The sequence below is a fragment of the Giraffa tippelskirchi genome, chromosome 10 (assembly GCF_054371585.1).
Source record: "Giraffa tippelskirchi isolate mGirTip1 chromosome 10, T2T-mGirTip1v1.2.pri, whole genome shotgun sequence".
NCBI classification, from domain to species: domain Eukaryota; kingdom Metazoa; phylum Chordata; class Mammalia; order Artiodactyla; family Giraffidae; genus Giraffa; species Giraffa tippelskirchi.
Genome location: NC_137284.1, coordinates 3639685 through 3660863, shown reverse-complemented (window position 1 = coordinate 3660863; position 21179 = coordinate 3639685). Strand labels below are relative to the sequence as shown.

The 21179-nt window shown below is 54.7% G+C and overlaps 1 protein-coding gene across 30 annotated transcripts in view; it reads left to right on the top strand.

Moving 5' to 3' along the window:
* The window catches only part of ANO1 (anoctamin 1), a 174394-nt gene that overhangs the window by 118181 nt on the left and 35034 nt on the right, over window positions 1-21179 (top strand). For all 30 annotated transcript variants that reach the window (XR_014066601.1, XR_014066605.1, XR_014066602.1 and 27 more), the window contains 3 exons: window positions 2103-2167; window positions 2969-3103; window positions 7553-7713. Coding sequence is in view for 17 of the 30 variants with exons in the window: in XM_081533798.1 (XP_081389924.1) it covers window positions 2103-2167; window positions 2969-3103; window positions 7553-7713 (361 nt within the window). In the remaining 13 variants the exon portion in view is untranslated. The remainder of the gene's footprint in view (window positions 1-2102; window positions 2168-2968; window positions 3104-7552; window positions 7714-21179) is intronic.

Genomic DNA, 21179 nt, shown 5'->3' with positions numbered 1-21179 from the left:
TCCTCCCTGCTTGTTTTGTCCCTGTGTGCTGACTTCTGATGAAATACAGTGCCTGTGCTCTCCTGAGTATTATGCTCCAGCTGCAGAAGGAGAGAGGCAATGGAAAATGGAAAAAAAAAAAAAAAGGAAAGTTTGTTGAACTTGCTAAGGGTTCATTTCTAGGGACCCCTGACTCCCTGGTCTGTGGAAGCTGGACCCCTCTGAGTGAGCCTCTTACACTTTTTAATTTTCAGAGGCTCAGTTGAAGGGATCTTTGTGTATGGAAAACCATCCCACCAGCTGTGTGTCTTCCAAGTCAGTGGGGGAGAATGTACTCACTCAGGCTGATGTAACAAAGTACCAGATGGGGCAACTTGAACACAAAACATTTTTTCCTCGTGGTTCTGGAGGCTGGAAGTCCCAGAACCAGGTGCCAGCAGGGTTGGATTCTGGTGAGGGCTCTCTCCCTGGCTTGCAGACAGCCGCCTTCCCACTGTGTAGCGTTTCCTTCATGTGTGCACAAGAAGGAAGCCAGCTCTGGTGTCTCTTCCTCTTATAAGGACATGAGTCCTGTCAGGGTCTTTTCCAATCCCCTTCATGGACCACAGCCTGTGGTGGTGAAGGGGCTTGCATAACTCAATGAAGCTATGAGCCGTGCTGTGCAGGGCCACCCAAGACAGACGGGTCATAGTGGAGCCCTGATGCTGGGAAAGATTGAAGGCAAAAGGAGAAGGGGGCAACAGAGGATGAGATGGTTAGATAGCATCACCGACTCAGTGGACATGAATTTGAGCAAACTCTGGGAGATAGTGAAGGACAGGGAAGCCTGGCGGGCTCCAATCCATGGGGTTGCAGAGTCAGACATGACTTAGCAACTGAACAAGTCCTGTCAGAGCAAAACCCTGCTCTCATGACCTCATTTAACCTTGATTACTTCCATAAATATGTAACCTCCTAATACAGTCACATTGGGCGGCTAAGGCTTCAAAACATTTGTGTTTGGGGAGATACATTCATTCCATAGCATAGAGTATTGGGGGTGATGATATAAAAGGCTGTGTTTTAAAAAAACAAAATAGAAAGCTGTATTTGATGTATTTGGGGCCACAGCAGAATCTGAATGTAAGAGACTCTCAAAAGTTTTAAATTTAAATATTAAGAAAAGGGAAAAGGACAAAAGTCAAGCTTCAGTGTACAGGAGAGACCCAGGGACCTTCGTGAGTCCTCACAGGCATCCCCACGCTGGCCTCCTGTCCATTCCCCGTCTGATGCCAGCAGAGATGGGCAGCCAAGGCACTGGGTTCCCAGCTGGGGCCAGCTTCCCTCCAGCCAGCAGGGTCACCGTAAGCTTTGGGTTAAGGTTGGTAGAGCATTAATTACCCACGTGCATGGGATCTCTGTATTAAAACCAGCAGTCCTAACCTGGCATCTTCTTTAAGACACCCTACGTGTTCAAACAGACATATGAAAATACACGTTCCCACAAGGCCAAGCTCATTACCATCCTGCCCAAGCCTGGGGCGTAGTGGGTTTTGTGGATCTCATTCATCTCACTCGGCCGTGTTAATCAGACAGCCTGTCTCGGGAGATCCACGTCGGCTCTTTTGCACCTCGTGAGATCTGTTGAAATCATACCACTGGGATTTCTCTGCTCCAAAGCCTGGTGGGTCTGTCTTTAACAAAGAAAGTGAGGTGTCTGACAGTGGCAGGCCATTTTAAATCCCAGATCAAATAGTGAAGAGTGAGGATTCCATAATGATGCCAGAAGCTTCTTTCCCATCCCCACCGTCACCTAAAACCATAGGCCTGTTCTTGCTCAGGGACCCCACCACTGCCCGTGGGTTCTTTGAGGCCCTTACCAGAGCTGAAACCTTGGACCCATTTTTCCATGTCCATCTCCTCCACCAGAATGGGAGCTCCAGGGCTCAGGGGGGTGTCTGCAGTGTTCAGCTCACAGCCCAGTGTCCAGCACAGTACCTGGCACAGGGCTGACTTTCTATATGAGTTTGTTGAATGAATGAATGATGTAGCCATGAGCTGAGCACCTTGGCAGCTCTGTGTTCTGGCGAGGGACCTGGGAGCGGTTTACTTTTCCCCAGCCCTCACCACTTCCTTTTTCCCAGCTCCTGTACGAAGAGTGGGCGAGTTACGGGGTCTTCTACAAGTACCAGCCCATCGACCTCGTCAGGTAAGTGGGGACGCTGAGAGCAGGCCTGGGTGGATAAACATCCCTGTGCATCTCGACTGCACTGAGTGTGCAGAGCGTGGGCCCCTGCTTGAACTTGAAGAGCTTGTGCAGGGGACCTGAGGTCTCCCAGCAGGACCGGCAGGCTGGCCGAGCCTTAGATCAAGCAGTTTATTCAAATTCATTGCAGGACTGGCTCTCTTCTGTCATGTTCACTGTCTCCCCCTAAATTCATAGTCTGGCTCGACCCAGTTGGGCATCTGGTGAGGTTTCTTTCTGTGTCAAAAGGAAGAAAAGAGCTGCCTGGGAATCTGTAAGAATTCCCCCTTCGGACACTGTGTCCTCTCCTGAGAGACCTCCCTTCCAGGGCGGACAGACCAGGCAACGTGTGTGCTGTGGGGAAGTGTAGATCAGAGCCTAGCCCATGAAGAAGACAGAGATGCTCAATATATGGAGTTATTGGTGCCCCACGGCCGGAGTTTTTTCCTGTTTTTAGGCGGCACGAGGCTGGAACAGAGCTGACCGCCTCCGGGCAGCATCTCCCCCTGCAGCGTGAGCCATTACAGGTGGAAATGCTCCCATCCTCAGGGCTCAGCAGAGGAGGAGTGGGCACCGTGAAAGCAGAGAGCCCCCCCAAACATGACAGCCTGGCTCAGAACTGCCCCACCCCCACTCTCTGCTTGGTGGAGAACCAGGGGCCCCTGTGTGAGCTGTTCGCGCTGGGGAGGGGGCGTGGTGTAAAGTTTGCCCCTGGGATGGATTGAGAGTTAGTGTGTCTCTGTCTGGCTTTGCCCTGCGGTGCAGAAAGTATTTTGGAGAGAAGATTGGCCTGTACTTCGCCTGGCTGGGGGTCTACACCCAGATGCTCATCCCAGCCTCCGTGGTCGGCATCATCGTTTTCCTCTACGGATGGGCCACTGTTGATGACAACATCCCCAGGTAGGCGGGCAGCCCCTCTCCCCAAAGATGTCCTCATCTCACTAAGGAGCCATGTTCCCCTTACTGCAGAAACAGAACTCCCTGGGACTGGGGCCCCTCACCCCAACCCCTCGGTGCCCCACTCAGCAACCACCACCCCTCTCCAAACCGGGAAGTCACAGGCCAGGCTGGGCACTCTCAGGACCGGAGCCGCCCCGTCGGAAGGCTTTAATAGCCGTCTGAGAGCGTGGGCGGCCTTTGCAGGCACGCTCCCCCTAGGAGACGTTTTATTGTCGAGAGGAAGACATAAAATAAATATCCGACTCCTTTTTGTCCTTTGAAGCTTTTTTTCCCATTCAGTCCTTCGTCATTATGTGACAAGAAAATTCACTGCTTCCCTGTGAGGTCAGGAAGTGAAGCAGGACCGTTCGGAGACCTCGGGGCAGCACACTCAGCCGGCCAGGCCCTGTCTGCGCCGCACCCCTGCTCCCCACGGTTTGGGGAAATCGTGCAGCAGTAGCTTGGTCTGCAGGGGCTGGCCCAGTGCAGCATACCCCAGCCCATGAGTGCAGGGTTGACAGTCCTGCCACTGTTCCCCAGGGAGCAGGCCAGGCGTGGGGAGCTCTGGGAAGGAGGCCGAGACCCCAGAGACGGCCTGGCCTCACACCGGGAGTGCTTCTCCCAGACTGGCAGCCAGAGCGTGACTCAGACAGTGGGAGTCTGAGGACAGCGTCTCCCCTCTTTGGTCGCTGTTCCCGGAACTTGACAATCTCGACCCAGGGATAGCGGTTTATGATGTGAGCTCAGGACGCCAGCCCCAACTTCCATCAAGAACGCTGTGCCTGCGGGCAAAGTGCTGGTTAGAGAGGCAGACGCCCCACCCGCCTCCCAGGAGCTGGCAGTCTGTCGGGACAGTCTTGGGACATAGGGCAGTTTACCCTTCTTACAACTCAGCCCAGCGTCTCTGAAGCAGAGCTCTGGTTTAGGAAATTCATCTGTGGGTCTGGTCAGAAAAGGGCCGATGAAGGAGTCTTTGACCTGGGGAAGAGACTGGCTCCTTAGGACCCACTCAGTGGTGTAGAAAGGCCACGTGCAGTTAAGTTTTGTGCAAGGGATGTTTGAATACATGTTGCTGTTGTTGTTGTTGAGTCGCTAAGTCGTGTCCAATTCTTTGCGACCCCATAGACTGCAGCCCGCCAGGCTTCCCTGTCCACCACTATCTCCCACGGTTTGCTCAAACTCCTGTCCGTTTAGTCGGTGATGCCTTGCAACCATCTACATGAATAACAATAAAGTACTACACCCACCCGGAATTAGAAAGTTAAAGGAATCTGGCTTCTGTCCCCTCCAGGGTTATTTTGGGCGCAGGCAGGAAAAAGCTTGTCCCTTTGTTTGCTAATGACACAAGTTCACTGCGCTCAGGGGTTTAATGAAGGCAGAGATCAGAGTAGCCCAGACGTGGAGGGGACTTCACTCCTACGTGCGAGAGACCCCTACGGGGACTGCTCCATCCGCCTCCCGCCAGGTCCTGGAGGAAGGCAGGGCTGGCGGCCTCGGCCTGGACACTCTGCCTCGGGAGGCTCAGGCGCCCCAGCAAGGGCACTGACAGCCCCGGGCCAGGCCAGGCCAGCGCTGTCACATGGCCAGGGTTACAGACAGCGTTCACTGGGGATTCTGGGGCCCTGTCTGACCTCGGCCTCTGCTCACTTGGCGCCTTGGACCAAGCGTGAGGTGTGTGTTCTCGTTGGAGCCTGGCCTGTCCAAGTCTGTAGGATGGCCAGTGCCCCTGTGCCCTGCACCATGCTGCCCCACCGCCTGTCCCTGTTTGCTCCAAAGAGCAGGCGCCTATTGCTTGTCTTTATTTTGGCTGAAGGCAGTGAAGGGAGAGGCTGAGGGTTTAAAACCAGCAGAAACAGGCTTTTCGTCTGGCTGGCGTTGTTTAAGCTGGCAGGGTGGGGGGCTGGGCAGCCGTGGGGCTCAGGGGCAGACAGAGATGCAGGCCCTGGCCCTCCCCAGCCCCCATCCACCCTCAGACTCCAGGCTCCCCACCCAGTGGCACCAGGCCACACGCTGACAATGGCGCGTCCATTCACTGGTCCCCAGAGAGGGGCCGGGGTCACGCACGGGTGGGTGTCCTGCCCCTCTGCCTTTCAGGAGAAGCCCCCAGAAGAGAGGAAGCTCAGGGAGAATGAGAGATGGGCCCCTCGAGTCGGTGCCTGTACCTCCTTTTGGTCACTGCAGCTGCCATCGCCCCGTTCTTCCCACAGTAGTGATGGGGAATGGGAGGATGGTTTAAGTACCCCAGTGCCATTCCCAGGGCTTCCTGTACATTCCCTTGTTTAAGCCTCCTGACAACCCAATAACATGGGCTCCTGGGAAATTCCTCGGCAGTCCAGTGGTTAGGACTCAGTGTGCGCATTCACTGCCGTGGACCGGGATTCAATCCCTGGTTGGGGAATTAAGATCCTGCAAGCCATGCGGCATGGCCAAAAAAAACCCCAGTATACTTAAATAGAATGCCGTGACCCTTTAAAAAAATAAAAATGAGCTCTGTAGTCTCAGCACGCCCATTCTATGGATAGGGAAACTGAGGCCCAAGGAGTTCAAGCGACCTGCCCAAGGCCACATAGATCACAAGCAGTGGAGCTAGAATTCACATAGCTGGCTGGCTCCTGAATCCTTGCTGCCCTCCGAACTGTGTGTGCCTGACCCCCGCAACATACATGTGTACACATGCACACACGCATGCTCTCACACACACACACACACGCTTCCCCACATGCTCCGAGGCAATAGCTTTGCCCACCGTCTGTCTTTCCATCTACCATGCCTGACGCCGTGCCTGTCACACACAGCAGGTACACAATTTTTTGAAAAGTGTTTGGGGAGAGCCACTGTGAGAAGAGAATTGAGCGGGATGCCCGCAGTGTTGCCAGAGGAGGCTCCCCACAACCTCTCGGCAAATGCTCCCCAGTGGCTGTGGTCCAGCCAGGATCCAGTGCATAAGCCCATGTGCATCCAGCAATTTTTCTTAAAAGCCAAAAAACAATCACCCCATTCACCCCCCACCCTTCACCCAGAAAGCCATCTAACCCCTGGGAATCCACTCCCGCCTGTGCCTAATTACAGCTCAGCGTCTTGTCCAAGTGAGCAGGGAGGAGAGGGGCAGGGCAGGGCGCAGCTGGCAAGGCCCTTGCTGGCCTCTCTCCTCATCTTCCAGAAGGAGGAACCAAGTCTGAGGCTAAAGGGCCAGCCCTGGGCGCACAGAGGACAGAAACTGCCCCTCAAGGAGCCGAGCCAGGCCTCCTGGCCTCAGCAGGGAGCCCTCCTGTGGCTTCTGGGCGGCAGCTGAGAGCCGGGCAGGGGCAGACGGGCTTGACAGGGACAGAGCCCAGTGGGCAAGCCCCACTCTGCTGTGTGGCCCTGGACAAATGACATCCCTCTCTGGGCTTGCTTCCTCCTCTGTGAAGATGGGGTTCTAACAGCCCCAGAGTTGGTCCAGACTAGGTGGACCCTCAGTGCAGTCTCCTGCTCACATGGCTGATGGCCTTTAAATACTACACTTTTCAGTATTAGTAAGAGAGAGTCTGAGAACTGGCAGGCAGTGGAGGAAGACCCTGGGCATCGCAGAGCTCCCCGCGGTCCCCAGACTTCACGTCCACTCAGCAGAGTAAAAGCCTGCCCTGAGCAGGGCCCCATCCTGCCCAGGGGCCACTCCTCATTTCCAGGGTGAGCCCAGCCTGGTGGGACCACAACCCCAGGCAGCTTGTAGGTGTGTTCCTTCCAACCCAGCCACCTGCCTCCTGAGAGGAGGTCTGGGTGGACCACTTCTCCATCTTCTTATGGGTCCAGAGTGCCCAGCGAGGCTTCCAGGCTGGTACCCAGGGCATCCCCACAGGGGTAGACTGCAGCCCGCAGGAATGCTACTGAGCAGGTGCTGGGTGCGAGGTCAGCGCTCAGGAAGGGCATGGCCTCCTCGTGCCTTGACTCCTTTCCTCTTTCGGGTCTCCCGGGCCTTGTCACGTCAGGTCTTGGATGGCATTCGCTATTAGCACAGCTTTGACGGTGCCTGGTCATCAGAGGGAGGCTGCTGGGGACCTCGACTTCTAGGGGCAGCTCCAGGGCAGGCCGTGAGTCCCACTGCCCGGGGCCACCCCAGAGATGAATGCTTACCCGACCCTGTCCCACCACACAGCAAGTCGCATGGGTCCACACCCAGGGAAACCTACAGAAGTTGCAGGCTGGGTGCAAAATTAAAGTGTGGGGCCCTGTTCAAAAGTCACTAAGGCTATAAGGTGAGGGGGGCAGAGAGTGGAGATGGAGAGGAGGGATATGGGCCCCGGTGGAAGCCCGCTGGTGAACCATGTCCACCCCAGCAAGGACGGCGTGGCTCGGGAAGGTGCTGGTCCACGGGGGCCGGCGAGGGCCCTGGCCGTTGGCCAGGGGACTCCGGGCCGTCCTCTCTTGCAGCATGGAGATGTGCGACCAGAGACACAACATCACCATGTGCCCACTGTGTGACAAGACATGCAGCTACTGGAAGATGAGCTCCGCGTGCGCCACCGCCCGCGCCAGCCACCTCTTCGACAACCCCGCCACCGTCTTCTTCTCCATCTTCATGGCCCTCTGGGGTAAGTGAGCGCCGCTTTGGGACAGGGGAGACCTCGAGTGGGTCCCGACCCTCCCTGTCCCTGAGGTTATCCGCAGGGGTGTGTGCCAGGAATGCACGCGGAAGGGACGGTTGGCTCCCGTTCCGTCTGCAGAGTACCCGGGGGCTGTGCTGGGCCGCAGATGCACATGACCGTAGATGCGTCCAGCCTGGCCAGGGGCCCCTTGTGAAAAGTCTCGGAGGATGACTTCTGGAAACGGAGCTCTTTCCTGGGGTTGGGCTCTGTTGGCTCAGGAAGAGCAACTGCTTTCTAAGGAGGAGGGCCAAGGGGTCTGCCTTCTTCCCACCGTCCTCCCGATGATGCTGGGGAAGCTGACCCCGGCCAGACCTTAGGGCACGTCCCTCATCACCCCTCAGCACCCTGTGGATGCCACATGCCCATTTCACAGGTGAGGAAGTCAAGACCCAGAGAGAGTGGATGTGAATTGTCTGGGATCACCCACCTCCTGAGCAGCCATGGCCTGTGCCCTTACCCCTGGGCTCCATTGCCACCTGGAGTCCAGGGCAGATGGCGCCTCCTCAGAGCTTTTCTGGAATGTAGGTCCTACCTGGTACCCATCTCAGGCTTGAGGGGATGTGGGAGGTGTGTGAGTGGTGGCTGGATGAATCTCCACAAACTCCTCAAACGGATGCATCTCCGTTTCTGGATTAGCTGATGTGCCTACCTCCTCTTCTGCGGCCCCATGTACAGCCTTTGCCAACAGGGGATTCGGGGCTTGGGCACCCATGTGCTGACCCATCACCCGGGCACCGGAGCCCCCTTCTTTGTGTTCAGGGGTCCCAGATAGTAGGAGACAGAGCTGCACAGAGAGAGCAGAAGAGGGAAGGGTCAGGACCTTTGTGAAAGGGCAGTCAGGAGGGGCTGCCTGGAAGACGCGTGAGCCTCTTGAGCTGGATTCTGGAGATAAAAGGGGCAGGGGTGCTGAGATGTGGGACAGATGGACTGTAGACGCACAGAGGGCTGTGCCGTCGCCTGTTGAAGGGCAGCCCCGGGCCCCACACACTCCATGTGCTCGGTGGGCCGTGGTGGGCCTGGAGGTGGAGGGTGCCGCTAGCCAGCCAGGTGTGCGGCTCTTACCTGTCAGTGCGATTTAGATCCGTGAGGATCCCGTCAAACAGAGAATTCAGTACAAGCGTCTGTTACTAAGGGGGGTGGGGGACCCGCCCTCTACCTGAAGAGGACCCCTCAGAACCTCAGAATCCTCTGAGCTGGGGCCTTGGATTCCCAGCTCAGACAAGGCTGCAAGCCAGGGGGAGTTTGGTGGTGACAGGAGAGAAGAGCCAGCCTCCATGGGCAGCAAAGCAGGGCTGATGCCCCGGCGATGGGCTTCCAGGCATGCACGCTGCCGGAACCCTCTCCCGGCCTGAGCCCACCCTGCGTGGCCCCGCAGCTTCCCCCGCCGCCCTCGTGGTTGTGTTCAGACTCCATCAGTGTTGAAGGGGCTCAGTGAGCCCAGGGAAGCGCCAGGGGCTGGCAGGGGGCGGGGGTTTGTCCCATTTTGTCCAAGGCTTCCTGGAGCCAGGGTTCGGCCCAACCCGTGCGATCTGGAGGCAGGTGTGCAGAGGAGCCGAAGGCTGAGTCAGGGGTCAGGGAGGAGGGGAGAGCCTGGCCCGTCCTCTGGGCTCCTGTTGCAGCATGGGCCACGGGCCGGGTCCTCTGGTGTCCGACCGCTGCCCGATCACATTTCTACCCTTGTTGGAGACCGGGCAGGATGGGTCCTGGTGAGGGTCTGAGCTGCAGCACCTCCTCTTAGAAGACGTGCATGCGCCAAAGCCTCCCTCCCACCCCACCGCCACCTCGGATCTGAAGAGGGGCTTGGTGTTCTCATCAGAAGCCCCTTTTGGTTGTCTTCTCCACCAAGGCCTCATGCCCTGGGCATAACACACCTCTGCCTGCATGGCTAAGGGGACCCAGTTTTCATAGCAGCACCCTCCACACGCCACTGGCCAGCTCTGTTCCCTCATCCAGGATCCATCGGCCTGGGTGGTGGCCAAGCCAACACCTACTGTGGTCTCCAGGTGACCCACGAGCAGGCGTGAACATCTGGTGCTCAGCACCCAAGCCACTGGACGGCCGTTCAAGGACCCCTGTCCGGTTGGTCCACGTGTGCACTGTACACCCCCAGGGGACTCCAGTGCAGCCCATCATTCGACCCTCAGCTTCCGCGCCTGTAAAATGGGGGTGGGACAAGGATCTTTATAGCGGGCACAAAATCTCAGCCAACACTCAACACATACGTGGCTGACTCTCTAAACAGTCCTGCCCTTGTGACCGCGAACCACTGGCAGGGCTGCCTGCCACATGGCAGGGGTGTGAGACCGGGTAGATGTGCCTGGTGTGTAGGGCGTGTGCCGACCGGTATTTAGTTAAGTGTCTGTTTTGGGCTCCAGGGAAACCAAAGGAGGTGAAAACCGCTGTGTCCACTGCCTTCATCCAGGCTGCAGGAGGACACAGCAGGTGCAAAGGCCCCGTGGTGAGGCTGCAGGCCTGCTGAAGGAGCCTGTGGGTGCAGGGAGAAGGCGGGACTCTGGAGGCTAGCGTGGGCCACAGAGGACTTCATATTTTCACCGGGAGGACTAAGGAGCCGGTGCGGCCTCTGCTGTGTCAGAGTTTTTCTCGTGTTAAACTCATGTCAGAGACGGCGACTGATGCGCAAAGCAGCTGAGGAGGTGGTGGAAGGAGGCTGACCTGGCTCTGATGGGGGCGGCAGGGCACTTTCACTGGCAGACGAGCTCCATGGTGGATGCTCATCCGCCCGCGGGTGATGGCGAGAAGCCGGTTTCCATGAGGGCAGACAGAGCAGGAAGGAGGGCTGTGGGGCCGCGCAAAAGAAGCAGTCAGGGGCCTCTCGTTCCCTCCCTCCCTGCGCTGGGCTCCCCAGCAGTGTCCCGTCTGTTCCCACTGTCCTGCCCGGGTGCCTGGGAACTGCTTCTCCAAACTGAGGGCCTCTGATGAAGGAGAGTGACCGTCCCAAAGGGCTCTCCTGCCCGCCTTATTGTAAGCTAAGGAGATGCCTTGGGCTTGGCCAAGCAGGTGTCACCTGGAGGTCGAGGGATACAAATGACAGCCCCCCCATCCCACATGAACATTACCCCGCATCCTGCCTGCCTGGGCATGACCCACGGCCCAGAGGGTCCCCTGCCTGCCATCCACCTGCCACAGCCCAGACACATCCACCTCTGCAAACATCTCTGGGCAGCACACGGCTTACAGGTTCTCTGTCCTTCTCCTCTGCAAACATCTCCTCCTCCAATCAGAGCTCGCTTCAGCTGAGAGCCTGGGAGCCGATAAAGTCACAAGCCATTTGGACATTAATCACCCCATTTCCAGCTTCAAGAATGACCTTCCATGGTCAGCCCCAGGTGTGGTCTTGTTCCAGGAGTCCTGAGATCTCAGTTGGATTCTGGCCGTTGCCCATGTCTCAGCAAATCCTAGCGTGTCACACACCTTCCCTGTCACCTGCAGGACACGCCTGGGTGCTGCATCCACAGGGTGAGTGTGGTCCTCAGAGCGCCTTCCTGTGTGGTCACCCAGAGTCCGAGAAGACTCGGTTAGTTAGTGCCCTGGCTGTTCGAGAAGAGGCTAGGATGAGACTTGTCCCTCCCTCATTGGCTCAGCAATGGCCTATAGCCCACGGACACTCAGGTAATAGAGGTACCAGAACCATCCCTCCCCCAGGCTCTGGGGAGCTCCAAGCATAGCTTCACCATGAGCTCAGTCATCAAGGCACAGGCTGGTCCTCCCAGTGAGGCCGAGAATGAGTCACAGGTCACCAACTCAGTGCAAGGGAGAGATTTCCAGCAGAGAGTGCTAGACCAGGCTGGGTTGACAGGTGGTGAGCACCTCGTTCCAGGAAGCAATCAAGCTGAGGCTGGAGGACTCCTTGCCAAGGCTACTGCAGAACATGGGGAAGTGACGTCTGTGTGTGTGGTTCAAGGTGGCTTATGAGAATATTCCTGGCCCCACACCCTAGCTCTGATAATTCTGGGATCAGTCTGACTATAAATGTAGGATTGATGGCCATCAGTCATTGAGCTGATGTGTCTGTGTCTGACATGGGGCCTGATGCTCCTTGTCCTTCATTGCACTGCATCCCCGCAGCTGAGAAGTTGTCCCCACTTCACAGGTGAGGAAAGTGGGGCTCCACTGAGCCTGAGCCCGTGCCCCTCCCCTGTCCACCCCTATCTCTTTGGGCCCTGTGTCCATCAGAACCATTCCCCGTCACTCCTCCACCGCCCTCTGCTCATCACCAGCCTCCATGGCCTTCCTCAGAATCTCTGATCGCCTCCCTTCCTTCTCTGATCAGGGCCCGGGTGGCTCTGAGCTGAAGCTGGAGAACCTCCTAGCTGAGCACAAAATCTCCCGGTTCCCCTGCTCCAGGATGGGGCGGCTGACCCTGCAGCAGGCGCACAGGGGAGCCCAGCTGCGCAGCTGCGGACTGGGCGGTTTGGTCCAATTCAATGCCCAGCTAGGTTGGCTATGTGCCAGGATGGCTTGTCAGTGGGTAACAGCGCCAGCCACCAGGCCAGACTCGGGTTCAAATCTCAGCTCTGTCACCTAACAGCTGTGTGACCTCAGGCAGGTTGCTTCACCTCTCTGGGCCCCGGGTTCTCCACTTGTAAAATGGAGCTAGTAATCCAACCCACCTCAGAGAGTGGTTGGGAACGTCGAGTGAGTCACGCCGTGTGATGTCTTATGGCTGTGCCTGGTGCTAGTTGTCACGCTGTGCTAGCTGTTACATCCGATTGGTGAGCGCTTGCTCTTTGGAAATGTGAAAACAGCCTAGATAGGCCCTGTGAGACTGGAGCTCAGATATAACCTCTCACCTTGTGCCTGGGGGCCTCTGTGAACTGTGTCCCTTCATCTCCTTCGGAAAAGAACACTGGCTTCAGCTGGCCGGTGCTACTGCTAGTCGGACACTGTTCTGAGCCTCTTATGTATGGAGACTCATTCATTTTCCCAGTGACTATTAGAGGAAAACAGGCTCTGCTCCTCCATTTAGCAGATGAACCATTGAGGCAACTTTCCCAGGGTGACACAAGCTAACAAGGCAGAGGCAAGGGACTTCCCTGGCGGTCCAGTGGTTAAGACTCTGCTTCCAATGCAGGGGCACGGGTTTGATCCCTGGTTGGGAACTGAGATCCCACTTGCCGTGTGGTGCAGCATGACCAAAAAAAATTTTTTAAAGGGGAAGAGGCAAGACCTTGAACCCCAGCAATCTGACTCCCCAGTCCCACATATGTGACCCCTGGGCTCCACTCCCTTTGCCAGTGGTACTAACCAGCTCTGGCTAACGTGTGCCCTTATTCCCGGCAGGATGACCTTAAATTCATTCTCTCCAGGTGACTAGCTTCCCTGCCTCCCTCCAGGCAGACAGGCTCCCTTCCCCCTCCAGAGGTTCACAAAGTTCACTGGTCCCCACAACAGCCCTGGACAGAAACCCTGTTATTCTCTGATGAGGACATGGGAGCACAGAGAGGTTAAGTGACTTGCCCAAGATCACACAGCTAACAGATTCGTAACAGACATGACAGATCCGTGCCCTGGACTGCCTACCTCCGTGGCCCAAGCTAGTGCCCTGGTCTCACCTCTCTGTCCAAATATCTTCCACGCCCTTCCATGCCCTCCTCGGGAAACAGAGATTTACCACGAGCCAGTGGTGAGGGACAGGCAGGCAGCAATGCTGTTCAGCCCACCAGCATGGCAAGGAGCTTGTTGGATTTTGTGCACTCTCTCCATGAAGCCAGCTTGCTCATGGCATGCTTATTTATTGAGCACGTACTGTGCGCAAAGCGGTACCACCTCACACCCTCAAAGGTGCCAGCCAGCCCTTACCAGCAGCCCCGTCCTTGGGAGAAACAGACGGCTGCATCCTCCTCTATCCAAGATACAGGGAAACGGGCGAGTCTGTGCTTCCACTGTCTGCCCCCCTTCCTCCAGCTCCACTTCCGCTGTGGGAGACCACAAAGGTGCATGTCTGTCAAGGGCAAGTTCAGTCTACATGTTCCCGTTGGGGGGGGGCGGGGAGCAAAAAAGCCAAACCGCTCCCAGGAAGCACTTAGGGAAAGAGGAGCTTATTATAAAGCAAGACAGAATCAACAGGAAAGGGCCTGCTGGGCTTCGAGGTGCCCGCTGACTCCCCGCCCCTACCCACAGGGTGGAGGAGACACAGTCCCTGTGTCCCTAGTCCTTTCACACTTGCTGTCAAGTGTAATTAGCAGCAAGCTTGCCATTGTTGAGTAGGATTTTTTTTTATCCCTTATTCAATTACTTGCTCATTGCCCTCTACAGGATCATTTTCCCACTGGTGTTTCTCCTCCCACTGTGTCCTTTCTTTTCCTGTCCTCCAGCTGTGAACATTTCTTCTCACTCAGTGACAGAGAGGGACCCCAAACCTGTTTCTGCCCTTAGCAGGGCCGGGTCACCGCCCCAGGAGTCGCTGTGGCCACTGTTTCCATCTTGTTTTCCATCTGCCTTGGGGTCTGGCTTGCCCGAGGGGACGACCCACTGTTCCTGGAACCCTGCTGCTTTGGCTGAGCACTCCACTGCCTGGGATTTATAACGTTTCAAAACCTCCAATGAGGTGTCATATGAAGCAACTTTGAGCTCCATTTAGCTGTTTGCACTAGGATCAATTTTCTGAAATTATAGCATAATAATGGGGTTTTCAAGGCTTGTCAGTTCCAGGCAGAACAAAGGGGGTTACTGGATTTGAGCCCAGCTGCAAGGAGCTGTAGAGAGATGGTCCCAGCGTCAGTGGAATGACAGGTGTGGTTGAAACCCCTCCCGGGGTCTGTGCCTGAGGCTATGAATGCAGTTGGCAGATCACCTGCTGAGTCACCGGAGCAGGGCGGGGACAGAGAGAGACTTGATCTCTGCTGGAATTCAAAGGCCAGCAGCAGGTTCGTGAGTGGACACTTGTTCAGCGGATAAATAAGTAGAATCAGTGAGACCATAACGGGTCAGGGCCTTTGTGCGGGTGGGAGCCCTAGCTCCCCTGTGGGCTAACAGGCAGGTTCACACCATCGCCTGGTCCCTGCAGCCCAAGGAGACCCATCTCTGGTCTCCTCCTGTGGAGAACGGAGCCTGCACTGAGCAGGTGTCTACCTGTCAGGAGCCAGAGGTTGGTGAAGCTGTTCTCTGCTCTCGGGGACTGCACTTTAAGAAGGGTTCAGCCTGCCTGCCCCGGGGCCCTCGTGGCTCAGGAGTGCCTGGTCCAGGTTCAGGAGCCGAGACCCCCCTTCCCACAAGGAGCTTGGGCCTCACAGGGGAAACGGAGCCATTCTCTGGGCGGCTGCAGAAGCATCCAGCGTCGGTCAGAGCCTTCCCTCCATGGCCTCTGAAATTCCCACGGCAGCTTGAGTGGCTGTGATGTTCCAACAGAAGACAACGGGTAGGGGACTTCCCTGGTGGTCAGTCCAGTGGTTAAAACCAGGCTTCCACTGCAGGGGGCACGGGTTCAATCCCTAGTGGGGGAACTAGATCCCACGTGCCGCAAGGCATAGCCAAAAAAAAAAAAATCCTACAAAAAAAAAAAGTGGGCGGGCGGAACCAGGAGCATTTAATGACGCGTCCAAGATCGTGCCCTGTGTCAGTAGCCATGCTTCAGGGTAGGAAGATCTCAGAAAGAGGGTCCAGCAGCCAGCTGAGGAGACGTCAGAAACTGGGGAATTAGGGTTAGGCCTAGGAGTGAAGGCAGTTTGGACAGCTCAAGCAGGGCCCAGGGGAGGTGGGATGGGATGTGGCCTGGGAGGAGAGCCAAACCAGAGACACGAGGTAGCGTGGACTGACAGTTCACCTGACGGACAGAGAGGTGGATGGAAAGGAGGGCAGACGGTGGGCAGGTCAGTGTGTCCAGACACATGTGTGCAGAGGGCAAGCCACAGAGCTCGCACAGGATGCAGACTCTGGGTCAGTGGGGTGCTCGGAGTCTGTATTTCAGCAGGCCCCTGCTGCAGGGGTTCCGATACAGCCCACAGTCTGAGAACCCCTGGAGGAAATGGACAGCTTACCCCCACCCCCTGTAACCGGGCAGGTGTGTCTTTCTGGTCCATTTTCTCTGCAGCCCTGGAGTACGGCAGGGAATTTAAACACATAAGCAGGATCTGTACCCATTGCTCTGTGTTCTGTTTTTTAACTGAGGTGAAATTCACATAATGTAAATTAACTGTCCTAAGTGCACTGTACAGTGGCCTTTAGCACCCTCCCCACGCCAAGCCACCCTCACCAGCAACCCCCAGGGGGAGACCCAGTGCCCATTGAGCAGTCTCTCCTCCTCGCCCTGCCCCCACCCCTGACAACCGCCAGTCTGCTTTCTGCCTCTGTGATGGATGTGTCTGTAAATATTCTGGATGCTTTGTATATATAGGACCAACCCTGTGTCGGCATCTTAATGAGAAGTGGTGAGATCCTGCGGGTGGGCCAGGTCATAGGGCCGCTCCTCTGTCGAGCCCTCCACAGGAATGCCCCGAGGCTGGCAGGTGGGGGCGGTCCCGGGCCAAGCCCGCACCTGCTTCTATCCAGGGCAGATCTGTGTCCGACACTCACCCACCACCTCCGGGCTCCTCTACGAGAACGTGTTTTACCTAATGCTTCTCATTAAAACATGTTTGAAGGAAGAAACTCAACCACCCGCTTGCACCCTGGCCTGGGTTCGCTCTTCACTGCTTGTCTTTTGTTTTGCACTGCCTTCTGGGCTTGGATTTAGGGAAGTGAACTTGTCTCCTCGGCCTCCTTGTATGGCTCCTGGGTCGAGGGCCTCTCTTTTTGTCTTTTGTATCCTTGACCACGTTTGGCACATGGCTTGTGCTCATGTGGGTGGGAAGCCACGCCCCTAATCCCGGCCAATCTTGGGGGGAGAAGTCCTAGACCCAGGTTTCTGCTGTGTATTAACCAATCACCTGACTCCTCGGGGTCTCAGTTTACCCATCTGTGCAAAGGGCTTGCAGGCTGGATGCAAGGAGGTCCCCCAGCACACCCAGCACCTGACACAGACATCGAGTTACATCTGTGTGATGTAGGAGAACCATCGGGCCCCTCGAAAGGAAGGGATGGGAACTCAGCAGGACCCACAGGTGTCCACACAGCTGCTGCAGTGAGGGAGGGCTGCAGGGGCACAGCTGCAAAGGAAAGGCTCTCATTTTCCTTCCTGCCTCTGCCCAGCCCAGCCCAGTTGAGTTCAGTTCAGTCACTCAGTTGTGTCCGACTTTTGAGATCTCGTGGACTGCAGCACACCAGGCCTCCCCGTCCATCACCAACTCCCAAAGTTTACTCAAATTCATGTCCGTTGAATTGGTGATGCCATCCAACCATCTCATCCTCTGTCGTCCCCTTCTCCTCCTGCCTTCAATCTTTCCCAACATCAGGGTCTTTTCAAATGAGTCAGTTCTTCGCATCAGGTGGCCAAAGTATTGAAGTTTCAGCTTCAGCATCAGCCCTTCCAATGAATATTCAGGACTGATTTCCTTTAGGATGGACTGGTTGGATCTCCTGGCAGTCCAAGGGACTCTCAAGAGTCTTCTCCAACACCACAGTTCAAAAGCATCTATTCTTCGGCGCTCAGCTTTCTTTATAGTCCAACTCTCACATCCATACACGACTACTGGAAAAACCATAGCTTTGACTAGATGGAACTTTGTTGGCAAAGTAATGTCTCTGCTTTTTAATATGCTGTCTAGGTTGGTCATAACTTTCCTTCCAAGGAGTAAGAGACTTTTAATTTCCTGGCTGCAGTCACCATCTGCAGTGATTGTGGAGCCCCCAAAAATAGTTCGCCACTGTTTCCCCATCTATTTGCCATGAAGTGATGGGACCAGATGCCATGATCTTAGTTTTCTGAATGTTGAGTTTTAAGCCAACTTTTTCACTCTCCTCTTTCACTTTCATCAAGAGGCTCTTTAGTTCTTCACTTTCTGCCATAAGGGTGGTGTCATCTGCATATCTGAGGTTATTGATATTTCTCATGGCAATCTTGATTCCAGCTTGTGCTTCATCCAGCTCAGCGTTTCTCATGAATTACTCTGCATATAAGTTAAATAATCAGGGTGACAATATACAGTCTTGACGTACTCCTTTCCCAATTTGAAACCAGTCTGTTGTTCCACGTCCAGTTCTAACTGTTGCCTCCTGACCTGCATACAGATTTCTCAAGAGGCAGCTCAGGTGGTCTGGTATTCCCATCTCTTGAAGAATTTTCCAGTTTTTTGTGATCCACACAGTCAAAGACTTTGGCGTAGTTAATAAAGCAGAAGTAGATGTTTTTCTGGAACTCTCTTGCTTTTTCGATGATCCAGCAGATGCTGGCAATTTGATCTCTGGTTCCTCTGCCTTTTCTAAATCCAGCTTGAACATCTGGAAGTTTATGGTTCACTTACTGTTGAAGCCTGGCTTGGAGAATTTTGAGCATTACTTTACTAGTGTGTGAGATGAGTGCAATTGCTTGGTAGTTTGAACATTCTTTGGCATTGCCTTTCTTTGGGATTGGAATGAAAACTGACCTTTTCCAGTCCTGTGGCCACTGCTGAGTTTTCCAAATTTGCTGGCATATTGAGTGCAGCACTTTCACAGCATCATCTTTTAAGATTTGAAATAGCTCAACTGGAATTCCATCACCTCCACTAGCTTTGTTCATAGTGATGCTTCCTAAGGCCCACTTGACTTCACATCCAGGATATCTGGCTCTAGGCGAGTGGTCAGTTTACCAACAGTTTACCATCGTAATTATCTGGGTCATGAAGATCTTTTTTGTATAGTTCTTCTGTGTATTCTTGCCACCTCTTCTTAATATCTTCTGCTTCTGTTAGGTCCATACCATTTCTGTCTTTTATTGAGCCCATCTTTGCATGAAATGTTCCCTTGGTATCTCTAATTTTCTTGAAGAGATCTCTAGTCTTTCCCATTCTGTTGTTTCCCTCTATTTCTTTGCACTGATCACTGAGGAAGGCTTTCTTATCTCTCCTTGCTATTCTTTGGAACTCTGCATTCAAATGGGTAGATCTTCTCTTTTCTCCTTTGCCTTTCACTTCTATTCTTTTCACAGCTATTTGTAAGGCCTCCTCAGACAACCATTTTGCCTTTTGCCATTTCTTTTTCTTGGAGATGGTCTTGATTTCTGCCTCCTGTACAATGTCACGAACCTCCATCCGTAGTTCTTCAGGCACTCTGTCTATCAGATCTAACCCAATAGCAGGTGGTTTTTCACACTGCTCGCCATGCTTGATTCTGAGCTGAGATCTCGGGACTGCCGCCAGCTTGGTGTGAGCCTTCCCATTTCCCATGCTGCTGGCCAAGCCTCAACATCACAGCCCTGCCCCTTTGCTCCAGAGCAGAAGTGTGACAAACTCAGCACTATGGAGTCCGCCCAGGCAATAGGGCATGGTGTGGTCTGTGGCCCAGTGGAGAAGGCATGCCCAAACCTTGGCTAAGGAGGCTTCAGACTTTTAAAGGAGAAACGGGAAGTTCATGATTGATATAAAATGTCTGCATTTCTTAAACATAGCTAAGGCCAACAATCCTTGTCTATGCACCATCTCCTTGGCCACCAGGTTGTGACCTCAGGTCCAGCCTTGGTCCTGGTCAAACTGCAAATACTCCTGGGAGAGGGCCTTTGTATCTATCTTAAGACATTTAACAGTAACATTCTAGCAAGAATGCCTGGGTTTCAATACCAGCTTCCTAGCTGTAGGACCTTGGGCAAATTATTTACCTTGTCTGTGCCTTCGTCTCCTCATCCATAAAATGGCAATACAACTTTTGCTGTAACCATCAGACTTCCTGCAACTACAATTGTTACTCCTTTAAAGAAAGTTAAATATCTATGCAGAAGGTCAGTCAATATAATGGTTAAGTGTAGACTCTGGGGTCAAGTAGAAGTCAGTTCAAATCCCACTCCTGCTATTAACCTGCAGTCGACCTTGGGCAGAGCATATAATCCTCTGAGCCTCTGTCCTCACATGTAAAGGTGTGAGTGGAAATCATTCTCTAGTGCATCGCATTGTTTTGAGGATTCTTGATGTCAGTAAGTCACTAGCACAGACCCTGGTGTAGGCTGAGTCCTCATTAAAAGGTAGGGGTTACCACACTGCAGGCTAGTGAGTGGAAGGAGTGGAGGTCTAGGAGGCAGAGGTGTGGGTCAGTGAGCCTGGGAACGGGGAGGCACTGGGGGGTCGGGGAACAGGGGATGTAACCCAACCCGCTCCCCGCTGAGCATAGAGTCATCCCTTCTCCCCCACTCAGCCCGAGGTTGCAAAGGAGGCCTTGCCATGCGCAGGCAGAAGCCAGAGAGACACAGCTGTCAAAACACAGTGAAGGAGAGGCAGGCCTTCCAGAACTGGTGCGGGTATGGGAATGGGCCCTGACTGGGGCCCTCCGCTGCAGTGAGCCAAAGACACACTGAGAGAGGCGGAAGGAAACATCCTCACACCTTCCTTCTCAGGAGGCTGCCGATGGGCCTGCCCCACCAGCCACATGCTTCCTCCTGGAGTCCCCGCCACCGCGATGCCTCTGCTGAGAGTGCACTTGGGTCTCAGGGAACTACATTTCCCAGGCTCCCTTGCTGTCCCATTTCCTGGAAGGCTGTCGGCCAACGGGAGGCCCCGATGGGGATCGGAAGGCGTGAGGAAGGGAGAAACAGGGTATTTCTCCTTCTCTCTCCGTGCTTCCAGGAACATCTCTGGCAAAGCCTTTGCCTTCCCTCCGTGGCTCTAACTCCCACCGGAAAGCCCCTCCCTCTGTGATCCTAGCTTCTTCTGGGCAGCTCCAGTGTCTGGTCCTGGTAACACCAGCTCCCATTGTCCCGCTGCCCCTAAACTGGCAGCAGTTTCCTGCAGTTGCTAATCTCTGGGTGGTCTCACCATCCCCTTCTTGTTGTCTCAGCTCTTCTGCTGTCTATGTGGCCAAGTCCTAGGATGAAATTACCCCAGTCCAAAAGACCTAAGAGGTTCCTGTCTCCTGGCTGGCCCTGGCTGGGGTGGTAGCTGATACTTGACGTGTACCCATTATGTGCAGATATGTGCAAAACTGTTCTCACCTCACCTTAATGGGTGGGCATGTTCTCTGAACCAGGAAATGAGTCAGATTAAGACTCATTTTTCCCCAGGTCCAAAGCCTGCATTCTTTCCTAGTGAAGAATGACACCGGGGAATTTGCCCTGAAGTTCTCGCTACATTTCTGTCTTGACACCACCATCCATCATACAGGTCATTTAATTCCTCTGAGCTTCAGTTTCCTCATCTGTAAAAGGTGGATGTTATAGCACCTCCCTCCAAAGATCACTGTGAGATTTAAATGAGATTAATGCCAAGACAGTTGGATGGCATCATCGACTCATTGGACATGAATTTGAGCAAACTCTGGGAGATGGTGAAGGACAGGGAAGCCTGGAGTGCTGCAGTCCTTGGGGTCGCAAAGAGTCAGACACAACTAGTGAC